Source organism: Myxine glutinosa, chromosome 8 (assembly GCF_964187855.1).
Source record: "Myxine glutinosa chromosome 8, kmMyxGlut1.1, whole genome shotgun sequence".
NCBI lineage: Eukaryota > Metazoa > Chordata > Myxini > Myxiniformes > Myxinidae > Myxine > Myxine glutinosa.
In genome coordinates, this window is record NC_136268.1 from 72,184,198 (window position 1) to 72,205,534 (window position 21,337).

Below are 21,337 nucleotides of genomic sequence, written 5' to 3' on the forward strand. Positions count from 1 at the left end.
CATCAGAAGCAGCCATCAGCAAACTACGGACGTCCTTTGCTAGCCATGGATTACCCTAGACTCTTGTGTCAGATAATGGCCCATCATTCACTAGTAGTGAATTTCGTAGGTTTGTGGATGTCAATGGAATCATCCATCTTACCTCAGAACCATACCATCCCGGGTCCAATGGTCTGGCTGAACGTTCTGTGCAAACATTCAAGAGGGGTATGTCAAAGCTCAGTCAGGGTAGCATCGTGTCGAGAGTGGCCCGAATTACTTTTCAAATACCACGTAACACCCCATTCGACCACTGGGAGGTCACCCTCGGAGCTTTTGCCTGATAGGAAGGAGGTTGAGGGCCCACCTGGACCTGTTACAGCCGGATGGGAATGCAAAGGTCCGCAAGGTCCAAGCGAAGCAGAAGTCCTGGCATGACAGTCACTCAAAGGAGAGGTTTTTTTAAAATGTGGAAGATCGCGTATATGTGCTCAATTTTAATCGTTGGCTGGGGGGGAGTCCGGCTGGAGAAATTTGGTTAGTCTCTTATCGTGAAACTCTTGGATGGCTGGAATGTCAGGAGACAAATGAGACTGGCATCCTCTGATTCAACCAGTGCCAAACCGGATCCACTGGAACCGTCCGTCAGGACGACCATCCTGGATGGAGCAACAGACATAAAATTCCAGAGAGCCGCGCTCCAGAAGACCCTCACAAGGATGCTTTTCAGGGAATTCCTGCTGCGGAGGAAAGTGAACTATCACCTCCTGTGGCATCAACAGAAGAGCAAGTGCTCCATCGCTCTTCTCGCTCCAGAAGACCCCTAACCAACTGGATTTGTGATCTTTAATTACCTTTCCTCGAATATTTGGTTTTATTGTTGTGCATGATTTTTGGGATGTTGGGGGTGGGATTTATCATCTCCATATTTCTTTGCAAATGATTGGTGTGGTTCACAGGGGCATTTTTCTGTGATGAGTGCAATTGGAAGTATGTTAGATATGATTGTGTAAGCTTAAGAAGGAAGGAATGTAACATATTGTGCTTTATGGTATTCTGGCAGATGTCCCTGATCGGAGCAAGGTTGGGCTTCCCGGAAGGGGTGGGGCGAGCGGAAGATCGGGTGCGATGGTGGCTGGCTTGTAACGTGAGTATTGAATGGAGATTAAACATTTTGCCATTACTGGACTGGCCTTCGCCTGATACACTTCAATCACGTAGTGAGAACCGGGCACGTGCTGAATAATTCGTTTATAAATGATCAAGTGCTCAACTCTTCTTTGACATATCAAGAAAGATTTAACAATATTATATCAGTAAATGTATAAAAATGCTGAAAATTTACTTCTAATAAAATCAGTGGCCAGTTCTGTAATGACAATAATTAGAATAGTTGAGATACCTATCTGAATTCAGTTAATATCTCATTACTGTATAATGATTGTGAGGTCTCCTTATGCATGTGTTCTGTACTGTATGAATGTGTCTCGTCATGGGAAGGAAGCTTGTTATCATTGAAACGAGAAAAGCAGTCGCCACAGCACTCGCCAATGATAGAAAGTCACAGTGAGATATCGCCAGACAAATCGGCTATTCACAATCCACAGTATTTCACATCTTTAAAGAGCCACATACCAGGCATGTTGTTGCATCATGGAGAAATAATTATGGACGAGGCCGATCACCACACCAAGAGATGACCGGAAGTTGACCATCATTGCAAAGAATAACTGGTTCCAGTTTACGAAAAACCTTGCTCGCAGTTGGAACGACAATGGTGTCGAAGCATCTATATCTACAACCTACTATCATCTTGGTGAACATAGATTTCACTCCCTGGTGCCTGCAATTAAGCCCCTCCTGAATGCGTCCCAAAGAGAGAGAGGGAGAGAGCAGGGGAGAGCGGGAGAGAGCGAGAGAGAGAGAGAGAGAGAGATAGAGATAGAGATAGAGATAGAGATAGAGATAGAGATAGAGAGAGAGAGAGAGAGAGAGAGAGAGAGAGAGAGAGAGAGAGAGAGAGAGAGAGAGAGAGAGAGAGAGAGAGATAATGAGAGATAGAGAACGAAAGAAAATCATGAAATTCATGATTTCAGTCAGTAGGAGGAACAGAGTCTCCAGAGACATGCTCTGATAAGAAGTCGGCCTCACCGTCACTTAGTGGGGCAATGGAAGAACCCCCCATCAGAGTTGCAGAGACGGAATAAAAATGTACAATAAAAACATGTTTAATGAAAATAAATGCCAGGGAACATGAAATGCACAGTAAACCAAGATTCCTAAATGGAGAGCCCCCCCTCGCCCCCCTCCCCCCCCCCCCCGCCATACAGACAGGTATACAACACAAGGGGAAATATAAAAGAACGAAAGTTAAAAAAAAAACAAAAAAACCAAAGGATTTTGGTACTTCGCTCTGAGCTGCTCTTGAACCCTGTCGGAAATCATCACATGCCCCATGTCTCTGCGTGGGAGAAAAAAAACACAGGCCCTGGGTGTGCAATCTGTGCGCAGGAAACACACAGGCCCTGGGCGCGCAGTTTCTTCACTCCAGCCTCCGTACGCAAACCGAGCAGGCAGAGGTCCCTCCCCGTTGTCTTCTCCAAACAGCACAGCGGTCTCTCCGGTTCACTCGGCACGGCCCTCAGCGATCACAAAGCTACGGGCCAAGCGCACCAGAGCCCACGAGCCGCGACCACCCATCCTCACGATCGTCGAAAACCAAAGCCAGGGATATAAAATGCCGACTCCAATTTCCCTGGCGCAAGAGGAGTAAATGTCCACATCTGCTCGCCACCAAAGCCAGGACCCAAGAGAGGTAATGAATTTGACTGTTCTTCACCGGACCCCAAAGCCAAGAGGTATATGTGACTGCTCGTGACCAATGTCCCAACACACAAGAGGGTGATATGCGACTGTTCCTTTTCAATGACCCTCACGCAAGAGAGTATAAACTGCGTCTGCTCGTAATGACTGTACCCATGCAAGAGGTCAAAATGTCCGGACTCCTCTTTTATTCTCAAGGTTCTGACATCATCCGACGATCCCCATGCGTGCTCCTAACAGCGAGTCCCTCTCATCGCTCGACAATACTGGACCAATCACTCCTCTTCCGGGCGTGGCCTCACGGACCTGCCTGCTTGTGTGATGGTGTTCGGTGGTATCATTGGTGAAGCTCAATGTCCTGCTTCCGGGTACTTTTATTTGGGGTTTATTTAAGGTGTAGAGTGCATGGTGGGTGTGGTGTGTGTCATAAGGAACAAGGGAAAAAATAGAGGTGATTTACATATAGGGGATTTACCATTAATCCCTAACTAATTAACATAACCCCACCCCTCATCATGGGGACAAAGGTACACTCTTACACGACATCGGGTCAAACGGACACCCTACTTATGGTACATGGTGGTTCTTCTTCTTCATCGTGCCATTCGGAGCACACTACCAATACAATTCTACCTGGACTAAGGTATTGCATTGCTTACCCCCTCACAAACGTAATGATACTTTTGAGCTTGGTGGAGGTATCCTCTCTGCCAAGTGCCAATGTAGTTTCTTCTGTATCTTGACATAAAACACAAGTGATTCTAATTTTGTGGAACAACTAAATGGATAGTCTTATATTTTGGAACAGCTGCCTTGTCTTCAAATGATCATTGTTCATTATGGAAAGGAGACATTTATGTTTTTCAAATTTTGCCGAGAGAATATTGTTCGTTCTTTCTTTAGACGTCAGATGTCTCAGAGAAATTGAGCATTTCATCATTTATTATCAATTTATTAAGCGTGTGCCCACTGCTTGCCTCGTTATTCTAATTTAATAAACCGGACTTGTAAACTACTATGGATACGGGGATTCTGCTGCCTGCCACTAGACCTGTTATTGTGTTATTCTTAATTAACGTGCAAGAGAAACATTGTTTGTTGCTCCATTTGTTTTTTTGGGTTTAGAATTTCATGAGAGTAAAAAGATCTGAAGGTAGTTCAAAGCTCACTTGGAATTTTTAATGATGTAAATAAAAATAGTACAGAAGGGTTGATGAAACTTATTCTCAAGGTATTCCCTTGCTACACATACACACTTTTTCCTTCGCTGTTGTCGTGCCTTGATGCCATCTGTATATAATTAATTGGGAGGGTTACACAGCCATTTGATGACACCTCATTTCTTTTTTTTATATAATTTGTAAACAACCACATCCAGATGTTCATGAGTGGCGCAAAGGAGGAGGAAATCACGAGGTGTGGGCAATGATGGCTGAATCATAAGCTTTCTGGCCAATGATGGCTGAATCTTAAATTATTTTGGTGGTTGGGGAACAAGAACGTCTCCAATCCATGCTGGTTCGTTTAAAAAAAAAATCTAGTGTGAAATGGACCCAGGGTTCTTCAAATGTTACAATCTTCTTCAATAATTAGTTTCCCTTCCTCTGGCAGTGTTGCAGGAGTTCTGTTACAATGACCACATGAATTGCGTTTTGATCAAATGTGAAATTCTTCTCCACCCACCTAGCTCTAACATTTTGGCAATTCTAGTGAGAATGAATAATTGTTTCTGCGCTTCCAACACTGTCTTGCAGTTCAATATGAAATTTCACATTTAATAATTCACGAAAATTAGCTGTTGAACACACTTATGCTTGCGTGAGTGAAAGGAATTGGTTACATGTGAGAAAGCACAAAATCGAGCTCACCAATTCATCGCCATATTGTTGAATGTCAAGGCACCAAATGCACAACTACGTCAAAGACATGCATGACCAAGTTGTGCAGACAAGCCTTCTGGAATTCCAGCTCATTTGATGTTTTCCTTCACAAGCAACTTAACGATACACCTTTGTTCCACAGAGAACATGACTCAGCTAGGCAGCATCTTGGTTTTACCCAGAATGCCTTGCCCAGGATTAATGTCTCTTCCTGTGCAACTTGCTCAAGGGAGATATTATAATTGTACAACATTTCAAAATCGCAATGTTATTTGTAGATGTTCTTCAATAAAAAAATCTTCCTAATTTTGGAAGCAGGTGTTGCACCACGATTTGTTTCCCAGGTGATCATTTAGTCTCCAATTTCAATCAACCAAATTATTCTGAGCAGCCAAGCTATCCAATTGCTTCGGTGATCAGGGGCCTAATGTTTGCCTGAAGGGCATGGTTTCACTGTACCTTGTAGAATGCCTGGCTTAGCCTTCCGAATTCCCTGCGAGCCATCGCCGAATGCCCTGCAGGACGTCTCCGAATGCCCTGCGGGCTGTCGCCGAATGCCCTGCGGGTCGTCTCCGAATGCCCTGCGGGCCGTCTCCGAATGCCCTGCGGGACGTCTCCGAATGCCCTGCGGGACATCTCCGAATGCCCTGCGGGCCGTCTCTGAATGCCCTGCGGGCCGTCTCCGAATGCCCTGCGGGACGTCTCCGAATGCCCTGCGGGCCGTCGCCGAATGCCCTGCGGGACGTCTCCGAATGCCCTGTGGGCCGCCGCCGAGTAACCTTATGGGACGTCTCCAAATGCCCTGTAGGCCATCTCTACATCGGTCTTTTTACACATGATAGAACTGCCTGTCAATAACTCATCAATACTTTGGCTGCAATGAACTTTGCCCTGCAAGACTCGAGTTTACAGACTGACTATGGGCAATGAAATCACATACTTTGTCATTTCGTCATAGTAGTCATTCATTCATGTAACGTTCTCTTTTACAGAGATTTGGTTCTGCTCCCAGGGGTTCTGCCAAATCAGTTTATTTTGCAACGGTTAAAAACCTGGGTGAGTCGCCAGTCTGACGCACGATAACTTGTTCAGGGTGCTGGGGATGACTTTGCAAAGGACACCATGGGATCCCTAACTTCGAGCTAGGTCTAAGGTCTAACTAAGGTCTAGTTTATAGCTCGGTCGGGATTCAAACCTAGGCTAGACACCTCAGAGGGGAGTGTGTATTCCTCTCAGCTTCATGCCAACCTCTATAATGGTGTCTGAACACAAAACTCTTCAACAATATTGAATTTCAATACATCATCACACATCCAAACCCAGCAATTGAAGAAATATTTCTTTTGAGCAAACAGTTAAGATTATTCCAAAGTAATTTTCCTGATCTTTCAGGAATAAACAACAAATGGACTTTTGCAAAATCTGACGAGTAGACTACATCCAAAGTAGAGTTAATGATTGTCGGTTTAACACAATGATATTGGCAGCATTGTTTCTACCATGAATACATGTACATAATTGCTAGTGCGCATTTAATTAATTATTGCCAAAGGTAAAAGTCTGAATTTGTTTTAAATGGAAACATACATTGAATTTAAATGTTATTTTCAGAATTATTGGCATTTACCTTGTGTAGCAATGTAATGACGTGGTCTGTGATAACCCTGGAAAAAAAAAACAAGTTATAGATTCAAAATGTGTACATTGCTCAAGTAGTAGCATTTTTTATGCAAGATTATGAAGCATCACATTTGCCTGTCAAATCATAAAGGGTAAAAGCTCAAGATGCAGTCTTGTAAGAGAAATGTGTGAGAGTTTGCGCTGCATACTGCCAGGGGTCTTTGAAATGCAAGAAAATAAAGGACAGGTCATTCTGAGCTTCAGAATTAACTCATTCAATAGGCCAGTGGATGCCATGCAAATGCTTATGAAAATAAGAAGTCCAATCCACAATGTGCTGCCCCGTTATCAAGAACCGAGGCTCTAATTGTGAATCGATCGATAGAGCTGTTGAAGTGACCTCTCTGATTAAAGCATCTAACAGAGTCCCACGGTGCTCTACTGCTCTATTGTGTTCACTTTTGGGTGGAGCCAGAAAATATTGAACTATTGCAATGTGTTCACATCAATTGGATTCACCAACAACTTGGATGAAAAAAAGCAACTTGGATGAACCCAACCACGACCACTCCGAACACCATCCGTTTATATGGAGGTGACAAGAAATGGGAGGCTGCTGCTACTTCACATTAGACAGAGTTTATAAATGGTTTTCAAGTCTCCGATAAACCAAATTTTGTTGTGAAGCAATGAGGCAATGAAAGGAAGCGTAAAATTGTTTGATTTTTTTTTTCAATCTGACAGATACATGTCAATTAGAGTTGCAATGAAAACGCAACACTGTGACAGGCAAATTTATGTTCGCAATTTCCTTTACTATTCAGCACAGTCGAATTGCATTTTCTCGTTTGTGAGCGCGGGTTTTCGAGAACGAAAGCGAATGGCTCAATTTAAACCACAATTAGATAAACCCTTACCGAAGTAGATAGGTTGGGTTAAACCCCTACCGAAGAAAAATATTCCAAAGGGATGCATTTCTCAGAGGGGAAGGTGACTTTTGTTTGCTCAATCAGTGCCGGTGAAATAACTTTTATTGAAGATTCCACCATGAAGATGAAATCACAGAATTAGTGGTACTGAGCAGACAGAACATTCAGTTTCTGCTCTGGAATACAACATGCATTTTAAGGCCATTTTCCCTGCTAGAGCGGGGGTTAGCCTTGCGGTCCCCATGACAATCTTCTCCATTTTGCCCTATTTTCTGCATCTCTCCTTGTTAACCCCCTTGCCCGCATTTCTTCTTCCACCATCTTTAGCCAAGTCTTTCTCGGTCTTCCCCATCCTCTACTTCCTTCTACATTAATTTCCATCACTCTTATCAACCAGTCACTTTCATCCTTCCTCAACACATGACCAAACCATCTCAACCTGTTCCTCTTCACAGCATCAATCACAGGCAATATTCCCATCATCTTTCGCAATTCATCATTCGTCTTCCTCTCTCTCAACGATACTCCGCACATCCATCGAACCATTCGCATTTCCACCCTTTCCAGCCTTCGTTGCTGCTCTACGTTCATTACCCATGTCTCGCTCCCATAAATCATAACACTTCTCACACATGCAGCATACACCTTTCCCTTCAGCTTCAGCGACACTCTCCTCCTCATCAGCACGCCACTCAGTTCCCGAAACTTCTTCCATGCACATCTCACTCGAGCAACCGTTGCCGAGTCTGTTCCACCTTCTCCATTCAGAATGTCTCCGAGGTAGCAAAATGTTTTCACACCTTCCAGATTCACGCCGTCTCCAAGATCCAACTCAACATTTCCTCCATCTGCAGCTCCCTCTGTGCACACCTTACATTTGAATGTAGCTGCCACACTGGTAAATGACCCTCTTAGACCACTACATTTTTGATGAACCCACTCAGCGCACATTGTACATTGAATGGAGTTCACTCCGACACCCTTCCTGCACACAGCACACGGCCACTTCCCAGTTCTTTCCACCTCACCACATGCTTTACCACTTGCCATCACCTTCGTCTTTCTGATATTCACCTTCAGACCTTTTGTCTCCATACATTCCTTCCACTTGTTCATCTTTCCCTTCAGTCCATCCATACTTTCCGCAATCAACACCAGATCATCTGCATACAACAACTCCCACGGTAAACCTCCTTTACGTTCTGAGCCAGCACCTCCATCACAGCTACAAATAGTAGTGGACTTAGTACAGACCCCTGATGCACTCCCACCTTCACCTCAAACTCACCACTGTTCCCATCCTTCGTCCTTACAGCTGTGCGCGCTCTTTTGTACATTGCCATCACTACTCTGATCAACCATTCCTCCACTCCTAACTTCCTCAATGCCCATGTCAATACTTTGCGTGGAACCCTATCGAATGCTTTCTCCAGATCAACAAACCCCAAAAACAACTTCTTCCTCTTCTCCATGTACTTCTCCTGCGACTGCCTCACAATGAAAAGCGCATCTGTCGTTCCTCTTCCTGGCATAAATCCAAACTGCATTTCGTCGATCTTCACTTTCTTCCTTATCCTCCTCTCCAACACCCTTTCCAATACCTTCATTCCATGCTCCAATAACTTTATCGCTCGGTACGAGCCACACTTCAGAGGGTCACATTTCCCCTTGTATAGAGGGACGAGGGTACTCAGTTCCCAGTCCACTGGAATGCGGCCTTCTTTCACCACCAGATTACAGATCTCTGTCATTCTCTTCACACCCCAACTTCCTGCTGCCTTCAACATATCTCCCACAACTCCCGTCGGCCCTCCCGCTTTTCCACTCTTCATTGCTTTTATCGCTTCCTCAACTTCCTTCTCAGTTATCGTCTCTGCCGGTCATAAAACTGGGTTACTCTCTATGTTGCCATCCCATTCATTCTCTGTATTCAACAGCATTTCCATATATCTTTTCCATCTTCCATCTTTGAATACGCAGGATAATTCCATCAGAATAAGTGTATGCTGAGATGGTGCACAAGATCTCATCAGAAATATTGCTCTTGTGTGACCCAAATGGAAAATTGATTTGCATCTCGACAGCACAATCAAGAGAACAGTTTCGTAATTTCTAACCTTATAATTAACCAAGAAAATTTTGCTCAAACTTTACTTTCACAAAAATTTGTATCTAATATATAATGTATACCACATATATGAATATACGATCCAACTGGCTAGTTTCATAAGAGCAGCCTGAAATCAAATGTATATTTTTGGATATTGTCTGCACCTGTTTTTAAAATGGTACAGTAATACGTCGACGTTTTTTAAACCACAGGTTCAACTAGCAAAAAGGTGGTCTTTTTGGCTTCTACCTCCTCCTTTATGGTCTTGCATTCTCTACCCTTTCAAGCCTGGTGTTGGCTTAGCGGTTAGGGTGCTGGCTTGGGATCATAGGATATTGAGTTTGAATCCCGGTTGATCGTTGAATTAATGCCAGGGGAATTGACTCAGCCGGTCATCCTTCCGAGGTCGGCAAATTGAGTACCAGCTTGCTGGGATGAATGTGCCGGTGAGTGCCCAGGCTTATAAGAGGTACACTGTACCCCTGCACGTCATAAAAGGCGAATAATAGGGTTGGCATCAGGAAGGGCATCCAGCCATGAAGAAACATTGCCTCAAAAATGGAACCATGACAATTGTCATGGGGCCCACAAGGCTAATCCCTGCTCTAGCAGGGAAAATGGCCTTAAAAAGTAAATTTTTATTTTTTTATCCTCACTCTTTCCATGCTTTGTCATCCTCAGGTTTTACTAGGGTGCACATGGTCCACCAGCAACCCCCTTCTGGTGATACTCCCAAAACCCAGAATCACTGTTCATCTCCACTCATTCGTTGCTCTTTTTGCCACCTGTGGAACCTACTTACACATACTGTAACTATTGGGGATGCCTCTTCGTGGTGGTTGTAACCCCCCAACGCAGGTTTGTGGCCAAATCTTCCCCATTCTTCCCTGCTGCCCGGATTTGTCAGGGCAGCACATTCATGGTCGAGTGTCGATCGGTCCTCATGTACCAGCCCTTTCTCTCTTTTTTTTTTCTTTTTCTTTTTTTCTCTCTCTTCTCTTCTCTCTTCTCTTCTCTTCTCTTCTCTTCTCTTCTCTTCTCTCTCTCCCTAACTTTGTATTGGCCCTGACTTTGTGAAGGTGTGGGTACACCATCCTGGATGTGGGGGATTTCTGGGTCATTCCTGGGAAATTTATCGGCTGTCTCAGTGCCATGGGCTTGTTCGAGACAACTGTCCGGGGCTATACAACACCAACTTAAACATTCTTTTCAATTCCATTCTTTCCTCCAGGTCTTCAAGACAGCCATTCGCCACCATCTCAGATTATTACCGATCCAAAACCATGATATTTTCTACCTCCATTAACCCTGCACCTTTCCCCCTCCTCCACCCTGAAACCCACTTCTTTTCAAATTCCCAGTTTTTCCTTCCTGAGAGTGTGCTTCTGTATCCACTCCTAGTGTCCCCCCAAAGCCCTTCCCCCATTCTTCCTCACACCCAATGTTTATCCAAGTCTACCTCTATTTTGTCCTTCAACTCTGCTGTTGTTGTTTCCCCTCTTTTTACTGCTACTTTTGTTCTGTTGCATCCTCATCCATTCTGTGTTCTAGCACCTTCATAAGCCTTGACCTTTCACCTGTTCTTTTTCTTTGCATACCAAAATTAAAATACATTTCACCGCTTGCCTTAATACTTTCGACAGACATGTGTTGATGTCAACAGTTGTGTGCACCTATCATTTGTTGAATTGCATGCAGACATTTACCCATGCGAGTCATTTTAAACATAACAATGCAAAGTGAGATGTGCTTATGCGTTTGCTCACATTTCATTGACAAAACTCGTGGAATAATTGTGAAAGAGAAAAATTGTGTGCACTTTTGGCCTTTCAAACTCCTGCTGAAGCCATAAAAACAACAACAACAACAACAGGCATTTTAAGGCCATTTTCCCTGCTAGAGCGGGGGTTAGCCTTGCGGTCCCCATGACAATCCTCTCCATTTTGCCCTATTTTCTGCATCTCCCCTTGTTCACCCCCTTGCCCACATTTCTTCTTCGACAATCTTTCGCCAAGTCTTTCTTGGTCTTCCCCGTCCTCTACTTCCTTCTACATTCATTTCCATCACTCTTCTCAACCAGTCACTTTCATTCTTCCTCAACACATGACCAGACCATCTCAAACTGTTTCTCTTCACAGCATCCATCACAGGCTCTATTCGCATCATCTTACGCAATTCCTCATTTGTCTTCCTCAATGAAATCTCAACGATACTCCACACATCCACTGAACCATTCGCATTTCCACCCTTCCCAGCCTTCGTTGCTGCTCTACGTTCATTACCCATGTCTCGCTCCCATAAATCATAACACTTCTCACATATGCAGCATACACCTTTCCCTTCAGCTTCAACGACACTCCCCTCCTCGTCAGCACGCCACTCAGTTGCCGAAACATCCTCCATGCACATCTCACTCGAGCAACCGTTGCCGAGTCTGATCCACCTTCTCCATTCAGCATGTCTCCTAGGTAACAAAATGTTTTCACAACTTCCAGCTTCACGCCGTCTCCAAGATACAACTCAACATTTCCTCCTTCTGCAGCTCCCTCTGTGCACACCTTACACTTGAATGTAGCTGCCACACTGGTTAATGACCTTCTCAAACCACGACATTTTTAATGAACCCACTCAGCGCACATTGTACATTGAATGGCGTTCACTCCGACACCCTTCCTGCACACAGCACACGGCCACTTCCCAGTTCTTTCCACCTCACCACATGCTTTACCACTTGCTATCACCTTCGTTTTTCCGATATTCACCTTCAGACCTTTTGTCTCCATACATTCCTTCCACTTGTTCATCTTCTCTTTCAGTCCATCCATACTTTCCGCAATCAACACCAGATCATCTGCATACAACAACTCCCGCGGTAAACCCTCCTTTACGTTCTGAGCCAGCACCTCCTTCACAGCTACAAATAGTAGTGGACTTAGTACCGACCCCTGATGCACTCCCACCTTCACCTCAAACTCACCACTGTTCCCGTCCTTCGTCCTTACAGCTGTGCACGCTCTTTTGTACATTGCCATCACAACTCTGATCAACCATTCCTCCACTCCAAACTTCCTCAATGCCCATGTCACTACTTCACGTGGAACCCTATTGAATGCTTTCTCCAGATCAACAAACCCAAGAAACAACTTCTTCCTCTTCTCCATGTACTTCTCCTGCAACTGCCTCACAATAAAAAGCGTGTCTGTCGTCCCTCTTCCTGGCATAAATCCAAACTGCATTTTGTCAATCTTCACTTTCTTCCTTATCCTCCTCTCCACCACCCTTTCCAATACCTTCATTCCATGCTCCAATAACTTTATCGCTCGATACGAGCCACAGTCCAGAGGGTCACCTTTCCCCTTGTATCGAGGGACGAGGGTACTCAGTTCCCAATCCACTGGAATGCAGCCTTCTTTTATGAAGCCATAAAAATGATCATCAAATTTGAAATAAAGGTGAAGGTGAATAAAAGCAAAGTCTGTCTTTTGCCATGTATCAGGTATGATAAGCTAAGCGCGTTCGTGGTTTGATAGCTGTAATAGTATACTCACATCAATATAACTGGCATTGATGTAATCAGAATGTGGTACACCTTCTGTGGGCTCTAGAATCACTCTTGAGTGGTCATCTGGCGAAAAGAGAGAAAAATAATTGATTTTCTTGATCAAAATGCAAAACAGCACAGTCTGGTTAACAATATCAGTTAAAATGACAGATTTTGTTATAAAGTGACACCAAATGAAAGAATGCAACAATAAAACACGAACAAAGGATCACACAGTTCTGGCATTGTAGATTTGGACTTGTGAGCAGGACAAGTCATGATCATGTAGGCCTCCAGCAGCTGTTTACATTTCTGCTGACTTTGAAGTGATCAGATGCTCGTTTAAATCAAGAAAAATCTTATATTTACACTGCCTTTCCAGAAAGATCTTCAAACGAACTCAAGTATAGAGAGAAAGAGAGGGAGGGAAGAGGAGAAAAAAGGGGGAGAAAATGTGGGAGGGAAAAGGTGGAGAGAAAGGGGGGAGGCAAAGGGAGAGGGATAAGGAAGGGGAAAAAAGGGGGGGGTGGATAAGGAAGGGAAAAAGGGGGAGGGATAAAGAAGGGGAAAAAAGAGGGCGGCAAAAGTGGAGGGCGGCAAAAGGGGGAGGGAAAATAGGAGGGAAAAGGGGGGGGAGAGAAAAGAGTGAGGGAAAAGGTTCAACAGCAGCAGGTTCAGCAGGTTCAGCAGGAATACTGGGAAAAATGAAGGGTGGGGGGAATGGAGATTGCAGGATTAATGTGAAAAGAGGTTGGGGCAAAAGCAAGAAAGCAAAAGTGAAGCAGGAGAAGAATAAGGATAAGAATGAGGAGAAGGAGGACTTGGAAAGTAAGAAGAAAGAAGAAGAAATAAGAAGAAAGAGGAAGAAAAACAAGATTGTATGGGGAGATTCGGGGACGATAAGTCAAAGGTTCAACAACAGCAAAGAAAATCCATTTTCTCTGTTCCAATTTATTTTGAGAGCGAAGGGTTATATTGGGAAAAATAAAATAGAATTGTAGATGAAGAAAAGCATTTGAGAAACGGGAGAGTATGGGAGGAGGGGGAAACTGAATGCAAGGGAAATATGTGGGAAAGGAGGGAGATCAGAATCCCACCATGTTTTGTGTACATATTATTCAGGACAGACCAAAGTATAAGTTTTAACAACAAATGTGATGTTGAAAACACAGAATTTAAAAACAAAGGTTTAAATAAGCACTCACAAGCGATAATGTTGCCGTAACGGTTCTTACACCTGTTTTCCTCTTTCTTAGCGACCTGCCATGGAGCAGATTGTCCATCCAGGAAACTCTACAAAAGACAGCACAATCGGCTTTTCAGCATTTATTGGCATAAAAAAGTTGACAGTGTTAGCAATTCATGCACATCCCAATGCAGGTGCATTGCAGTTTGCTCAAAATAATATGTTTCATGCTTCAGTGTTTGTATGCTTCATGGATTTGACTCAATCTCTGAACAACCTCACAGACTCTCGATGGAATAAAGTTTGAGGCTTCGGAATGCAAAGTAGTCACAGTTTCAAAGTAAACTGCAGTTTTACCAGGTGACAGAAAAGTCGCATCATTCAAAAACCTGTACGGTAATTTTCACACCCACGGAAGGATCACATCGGTCTCCATCCAGATTTGGAGAGGGACCATGGGGCGGGTGGTGGAGAAGATGGCGGAGTGGGAAAAAGGGGATGGCAGATGCTGTCAAAGCAAGTACCATGATATGACGTACACCGGGTGGTTCACACTTTCCCTCTCCCAGACAAAGTGACTTCAATGCATAAAAACTACATGCAGGTCTGATTCCAAATCCTCCAGGTGTGACAGCAGAGAAATCCAAGGAGAGAAAGATACATTTGCAATTACTGTTAAACATCATATTATTCATAATCTTGGGCACACAGAGGGGCTTTCGTACATAAATGACACAAGGGACAAGAATATTGGAACAAATTAGGATAATTGAATCTGTGGTCTCTATTTTTATGAGGAAAGCAATCAAATATGAACGTAATCCAAAAAAGGAAGAAGAAGAAAAAAAGGACAAGACTTGGAAGGTCAAATATTAAAGCAGAACATCACCTGACCAGAAGTTAAAAGCACAGCATATTAAATGTATACAAATGGGTGATGGTGAAATAAACCTCACAAGCAAAATAACAAAAAAAAAACATTTTGGGAATGGTCAAAGAAAAAAATATCCGAAGGAAAATTATAATATATAAATGCTTTGGCATTACCACGACGTCGTAGATAGCATCCAAAACCTTGATCTTTTCTACCCCCACTAATTCACCCCAGATCCACCTTGTTTGAAATTCCAGCTTCGTTCCTGGAAGTCCCGGCAGTGTCCATATGTTTTATACCTCTCCCACCCCCCCACCCAAAACCCTCTCCCTCCCACAGATCTCTCGATGTCCCTGCTCTCAGATGTTGTGTTTGCGTTCCTCCCCCTCTCGCCCCATCTTATCTACCGCTCCCCATGTTATATGTTTTATGTGTCGGTTTGTCTTTCTGTGTGATTAATGTTAGCTCTTTCACGAGCCTCGATCTTGTATACAAAAAAAACAAAAAACAAACAAACAGTTTAATTGAGGATTTCTCCCATCGGGTTCTCTTTCCAATGATTGTTCAAGTCCAATCGGACATTGCTGATGACGAGTCGTGTTAATAAAATCAGGCATTGGTGAAAAGTACCACTCCTGCAATGTGGAGTAAAACGTTATACATGCCCAGAGCAAAACCTTGCATTTCACAGCTTTTTTTCTAACCTCTGCCACCGATGATGGATGGATGTTATGTTTTCAACCCTGTCTGTCTGTTTCTCTGTTTGTCTGTCTGTTTGTTTGTTTGTTTATATGTGAACAACATATCTCAAAAAGTTGTGGACAGATTCGGACGAAATTTGGCAGAGAGGTAGCGTATTTGGCAAGGACGAAATGGTTAGATTTTGGTGAAGATCCGGATTCGGATCCGGCTCGTAAGATTTTTAAAGTAAATCTTAACCATTGGGAAATAGGGCCAATATGATATATAGCAGGATATCTCAAAATGTTGTGAATTGATTCGGACAAAACTTGGTGGATAGGTTGTGTGTGTGACAAGGAAGAATTGATTCGATTTGGGTGAAGATTCGAATCCGGATCCAGATCAGTTAATTTCTTAAGTTATTCTTCACCATTCAGTATAAATATAAAATAACCACCTTTAGAGGCCATTTTCCCCCGCAAAGCGGGGGTTGGCCTTTTTCGGGAACCGTGGTTGTTGTTGTTTTTTGGTCCCCTTTTTGAAGCAATGTTTTACGGCCGGATGCCCTTCCTGACGCCAACCCTTTTTGCCACCTTTAACGACAAACAGGGAATTACCAGTGAACTGGTACTCAATTAGCCGACCTCGGAAGGATGACAGGCTGAAGTAATAGGGCTAAAACTGACATCTATATAATAATACCGTAAGGACTCGACTTTGTTATCCCTTTTACGCCGCACCCAGTGACCCGATGCCCACGGCACTAATGGATTTACGATCTACGAACCGCGCTCTTTGTTTATCACGTACAGCCAGACTCGAAAAATCTGAATTAGTCGACTTTGGGGCCCAAAAGCATCCGATTAACGGCCGATACGACGCCATCTTTCAACACCATCGTATTGGCGTCTGCTGGGCGAAGGCGATGCGAGCCGTCCGCTGATTGGACAGTCGAGTGGTGTCATTAAATAATGGGCCGTGCTTACTGATATTGATCTGAAACTTGCAAATGGGCATGTATTGCAAAGCAATTTTCCTTCTTATATTGTCCAAGTCTAAAATACACACCCACACACACACATAAATCAGCTGATCGTCAAATCTGCATTCCCTACAACCAGTGATTACAGGTTTAAAAAATGATTTTTTGACGTATTGACTCAACGATGTAAATAGGAAAGCATTAATTTAATTATTTCCTTCTTATTCTGTAAAAGCGGCCTCGACGGTATAGTGTGCGATTGCCCAAAGCAGGTTCTTATTTTGACAATCGTTAGTCGGACAATAAATACTCACGGAATATTAAATGAAAAAAAATGCTTCTTTCTTGAATATTTTAAAGCATTTTGTTTTTCATTCCACATGGTGTGTTTCTTCCCTCCTTCTGTGGACAACCAAGTGCCGGCTTCCGGTGGTAGTATAATCCTCTGTAGCAGTGTAGGGTTTTATGAGCCAATGATTATGGTGCGGCGCATGTCGAGTCACAGCAGGATTTTATGAAACGCCATTTGAAGTTGTGAAAAAGGTCAGAGTACCAGCTAACATGTCAAGCTACAGCAGGGCGGCGCAGGTCAGTTATAGTTAATCAACGGATCAATGAGAATGTCCTTTACTGTACGTACTGTACTTTACCACATCGGTTAGAAACGCTGCCGCAGGAGATCTCCGATGGTCTTTACTTTAGCTTCTGTTTTGGATTCGGTTCCCGCCTCCTGATACCTCGCAGGTGTGACGTCGCATCAGAGGACGTTAAGCCAGCTGTCTCATCTGATTGGACAGTCGAAGGCGACAGCAAGCTGTCCACTGAGTGGACAATCCAGAGCATGCATTTGTGCCGGTGTCGGCGATCGTTGTTCATATACGCTCTTCATTCTCATATTTCTTCCTAACTCTTACTCGGACAAGCAAATCCCCTATGCCATCCATAATGGTACACTCTATCCATACACCACATCCTCCCTTCCGTGGATGTTCCACGGGTTTCGGCTAGTATAGCAGTATATCTTTAAAAGTTATGAACGGATTTGGACAAAACTCAGTGGACAGGTTGGGTGTGTGACAAGGAAGAATTGGTTCAATTTTGGTGCAGATCTGAATATGGATTCGGACATGAGGCTTATTTAACTTTTTAAGTGATTCTTCACCATTGAGAGATTGGGCCAAAAGTGATGCACTGTATAACATGATATTGAAAAAAGTTATGGACGAGGTATGCCGAAACTTGGGGGATGAGTTGGTTAGGTGACAAGAACAAGCCAATTTAGACTTTGGTTCATGTCCGAATCCAGATTTTCTGACAACACAAATAGCAAATGTTCCCTGTATGACCATGCAGTTTGGCCTTAGGGCCAGGTGCATGTGTATTGACTGGGTACTTTGGTCTTTAGTCTAAGAAATATGTGTTCAGCATTGTTCGAGCTTTTTGAACACACACACACACACACACACACACACACACACACACACACACACACACACACACACACACACACACACACACACACACACACACACACACACACACACACACACACACACACACACAGAAGCTGTCAGGGTAACAGCATTGCTGTTCATATAAACATCAGCGTGAATTGCTGGCTAGTCAAAACTCACGCGCATATGTGCAACACACACTTTTGGGAAAAGATAGGGAATTATGACCTAAGATGCACAATTTACGTGAAAACTTAATGGAATCAGTGCTCGGGAAAGAATACAGCAACTGGACTAGTCCCATTATGATTGTATCCTGATGGCTCGTATTCCTTTGTAACATCACCTCAAAAGACATAAGGATGGCAATTTAAACTAGATGAAACCATCTACACAAGTAAAAAGAAAAATTAATCACAAAAGGATACTGGAACACCATCGGTAGAGCACAAACATCCGCCAGGTTGAACAATTTACGTTTTGTATCTGACTCGTAGGCCAGACCTGGATTCGGACATGAACCAAATTCTAATCGACTTGTTCTGTGTTGCCCAACCAAATCATCCATCTAGTTTTGACATAATCCATCTACAACTTTTTTTAAATATCATGCTACATATAAATTTTGCACTGTCATTGAAGAATCACTTTAAAAAAAACCAAAAAAAAAAAAAACTCTGCCTTCGGATCTTCACCAAAATTGAATGAATTCGTTATTTTAATACACCCAAACTATCCACCAAATTACGTCTGAATCTGTCCTAAACTTTTTGAGATATCATGCTATATATCATTTTTGGCACTATCTCTCAATGGTAAAGAATCACTTTTAAAAATTCTAGTATCCAGATCCAGATCCTCACCAAACTCTAATCATTTCATCCATGATACATACCCAATCTCTGCACCAAATTTTGTCCAAATCCGTCCACAACACATTACCCTGAGGACATTGGTACGATCATGTTAACAGGAAAAATGAAGTTATTGTAATTTTTAATCATCATTTTTTTTTTTGCTAGAGAAGGGGAAATATGAACTTCTTTTAAGATAGATTTAGTGACAATTTTAAAGAGAGGGCTTCAATCTAACCACAGATGACTACAAACGCCTTACTCATGGATACATGAAACCCAAACACAGAATTTCCTCATTGAGTTATAATGAATGCTGAATATTGCCTCATCGTCATCAACAGCATCAAATAAACATACGTTCAGAATTTTAAAAGAGCAGAGCAAAAATCAAAGCACACAAAAACTGAACTGATGGCCTAAATGACTCAAAACCTATTTATACTCATACAAGAAAGCGTATTGCACTTCCAGGTATGGGTGGGTGCAAGTGCACTGGACGGTGGTTCATCCCTGCCTCCGTTCAGTTCATCAAAGCTGAGTTTTCCACACTGGATACGTCATGTCTTTCTGTTACCGTTTTATCTCTGTGTTAATGGAGTTTTCATCCAATTTCTGTGTCTTACCAATACCGTGTTCGGGTGTAGGATTAAATTTGTGTCCTTGTGACTGTCTGCCACCAAAGTCCTCAGCTGGTGAGCGTGCCCATCATATCGCCAACCTAACACATCTCTTCGGTTTTTCTTTATCCTAAGTGCTCTCCTTTCATGTTCCTCAACTCCCCGTGTTGTTTTTCCCTCTATGATTCAACAAAGAATCTACGAAATGATTCATTTAACTCTAAAAAAAAATAATCACGAACATATTCTGCCAGTTATTTCCTCCCTTCCTTCATAGTCTAGTTGCCGCCCCTATATTTCCTGTATGAGACCCTGCAATGTTAACTACTGCAAACGTTTTTCACGTAAATGTGTTCTATATAGTTAGGAGAGTCAAATTAGCTTGGTTGCTACTTGTGCAACGTTGAGCATTTCTCAGAATTCAAGATGGCGGCCGCCACTATCTGGGATGTTGGCCAATTTTCCACTTTTGATCTCGATGACCTAGAGGCTCGTGTAATACCTCTTTCTAGGGGGTTTAGAGTACGGGGAGCCCATGTCTGGTTATTTTTTGGATACGGGGTCAATGTCAAGGTCAAAATGAATGTCAAAGGTCAAACTAAGAAACTTTAATGTATTGTTATTGTTCATAAGACATGGCGACGGAACCAGAGACATGTGACGCACAGTACCATGACCTCTATAGAGACATTGAGCACAGTATTACGAGCCATCAGCGGTCACAATTCTCTACTACTCTTCATCATCATCATCTACACCTAGCTCCCCTTCGTCGTCTTCGATGTCCATCTGTTTGCTGGTGAAACGACTACAGCAGGCGACTCCTCCCTCACACTTGCAGTAGTCCGTGCATGAAAGGCCTGCGCTGTTGCAGCTGCAGCGTGTACCGCTGCATGCCTTGCCCTCTGCGGTGCAGCTGCAGCTCACTACATCCAGGAGCCCTTGAGGAGCAACTGGCGCTGTTGAGACAGCAGGTGTGATGGTGGAGCCTTCGATGCTCCAGCCAAAGTTGGCAATATCTCGAGCTTCTTCGGGTGGGTCACGTTGGTCCGCTGCCTTCCACAGTAGCATCTGAAGGTGAGCTCGGAGCACGTGCAGTTGCAGGTTGACATCAGTTGGCGGCAGTTTCTTCAGTGGCGGAGGCTTCTTACGGCCGCGGTAGAAGCGAGCACACAAGTCATTCATTGTCGTACAGCTATTCTGTCCGTAGAGGGGTAAGAAGAAGCTGTCTGCTGTCGCCTTGAGCTGAGCGTGGGTAGCGCCAAGCTGTCCGAGCACTTGATCGAGACATGGGATGTCTATCTCCAGGAGCTTGAGCGCCGACTTCTTTCCCTTTCCGCAGGGGTAGGACACCGTTTCGCAGCCCGACAGCGCGTGGACACCGAGAAGCTGGCTGCACTTTCTGGGGCCTAACCGCTCGACGGTTTCGCTGACGTCCAGAACATCGCCATGCCACTTTTCCATTTGAATCTTGGCGACGACCTGCATCCTCAATGTCCAGTACACTAAGAGGACGAAGACGTCGGTGTTGTCACGGAGGATGCGGATGGTCTGGGCGCCGTCCACCGCCGCCTTCAGCATGTAGCTGCAGAGGGTGATGTCTGCCTCAGCATGGGTGACAACACAGTCCAGCTTGTTGACGAGCTGGATGTTGTGTGGAAGGGGGTAGCCGCATAGGACGTTGTTGAGCAGACTCTTGTTCGTGGCATTGTGAAGAATAGCTTTTCGGCATGAAGGGGGGTGTTTGGGGTCAGCCAGACTTCCTTGGCTCTTCCTCTTCTCGTCCGCTCGTGGTCCTTTGCAC

The 21,337-nt window shown here is 43.8% G+C and overlaps 1 protein-coding gene across 4 annotated transcripts in view; it reads right to left on the reverse strand.

Annotated features, from left to right (window-relative positions):
• The window catches only part of LOC137415012 (receptor-type tyrosine-protein phosphatase kappa-like), a 566,119-nt gene that overhangs the window by 138,602 nt on the left and 406,180 nt on the right, over positions 1-21,337 (reverse strand). For all 4 annotated transcript variants that reach the window (XM_078783392.1, XM_078783391.1, XM_078783393.1 and 1 more), the window contains 3 exons: positions 14,088-14,175; positions 12,890-12,966; positions 6,310-6,346 (listed from right to left, as the gene is read on the reverse strand). In XM_078783392.1, coding sequence (XP_078639518.1) covers positions 6,310-6,346; positions 12,890-12,966; positions 14,088-14,175 — 202 coding nt within the window. The remainder of the gene's footprint in view (positions 1-6,309; positions 6,347-12,889; positions 12,967-14,087; positions 14,176-21,337) is intronic.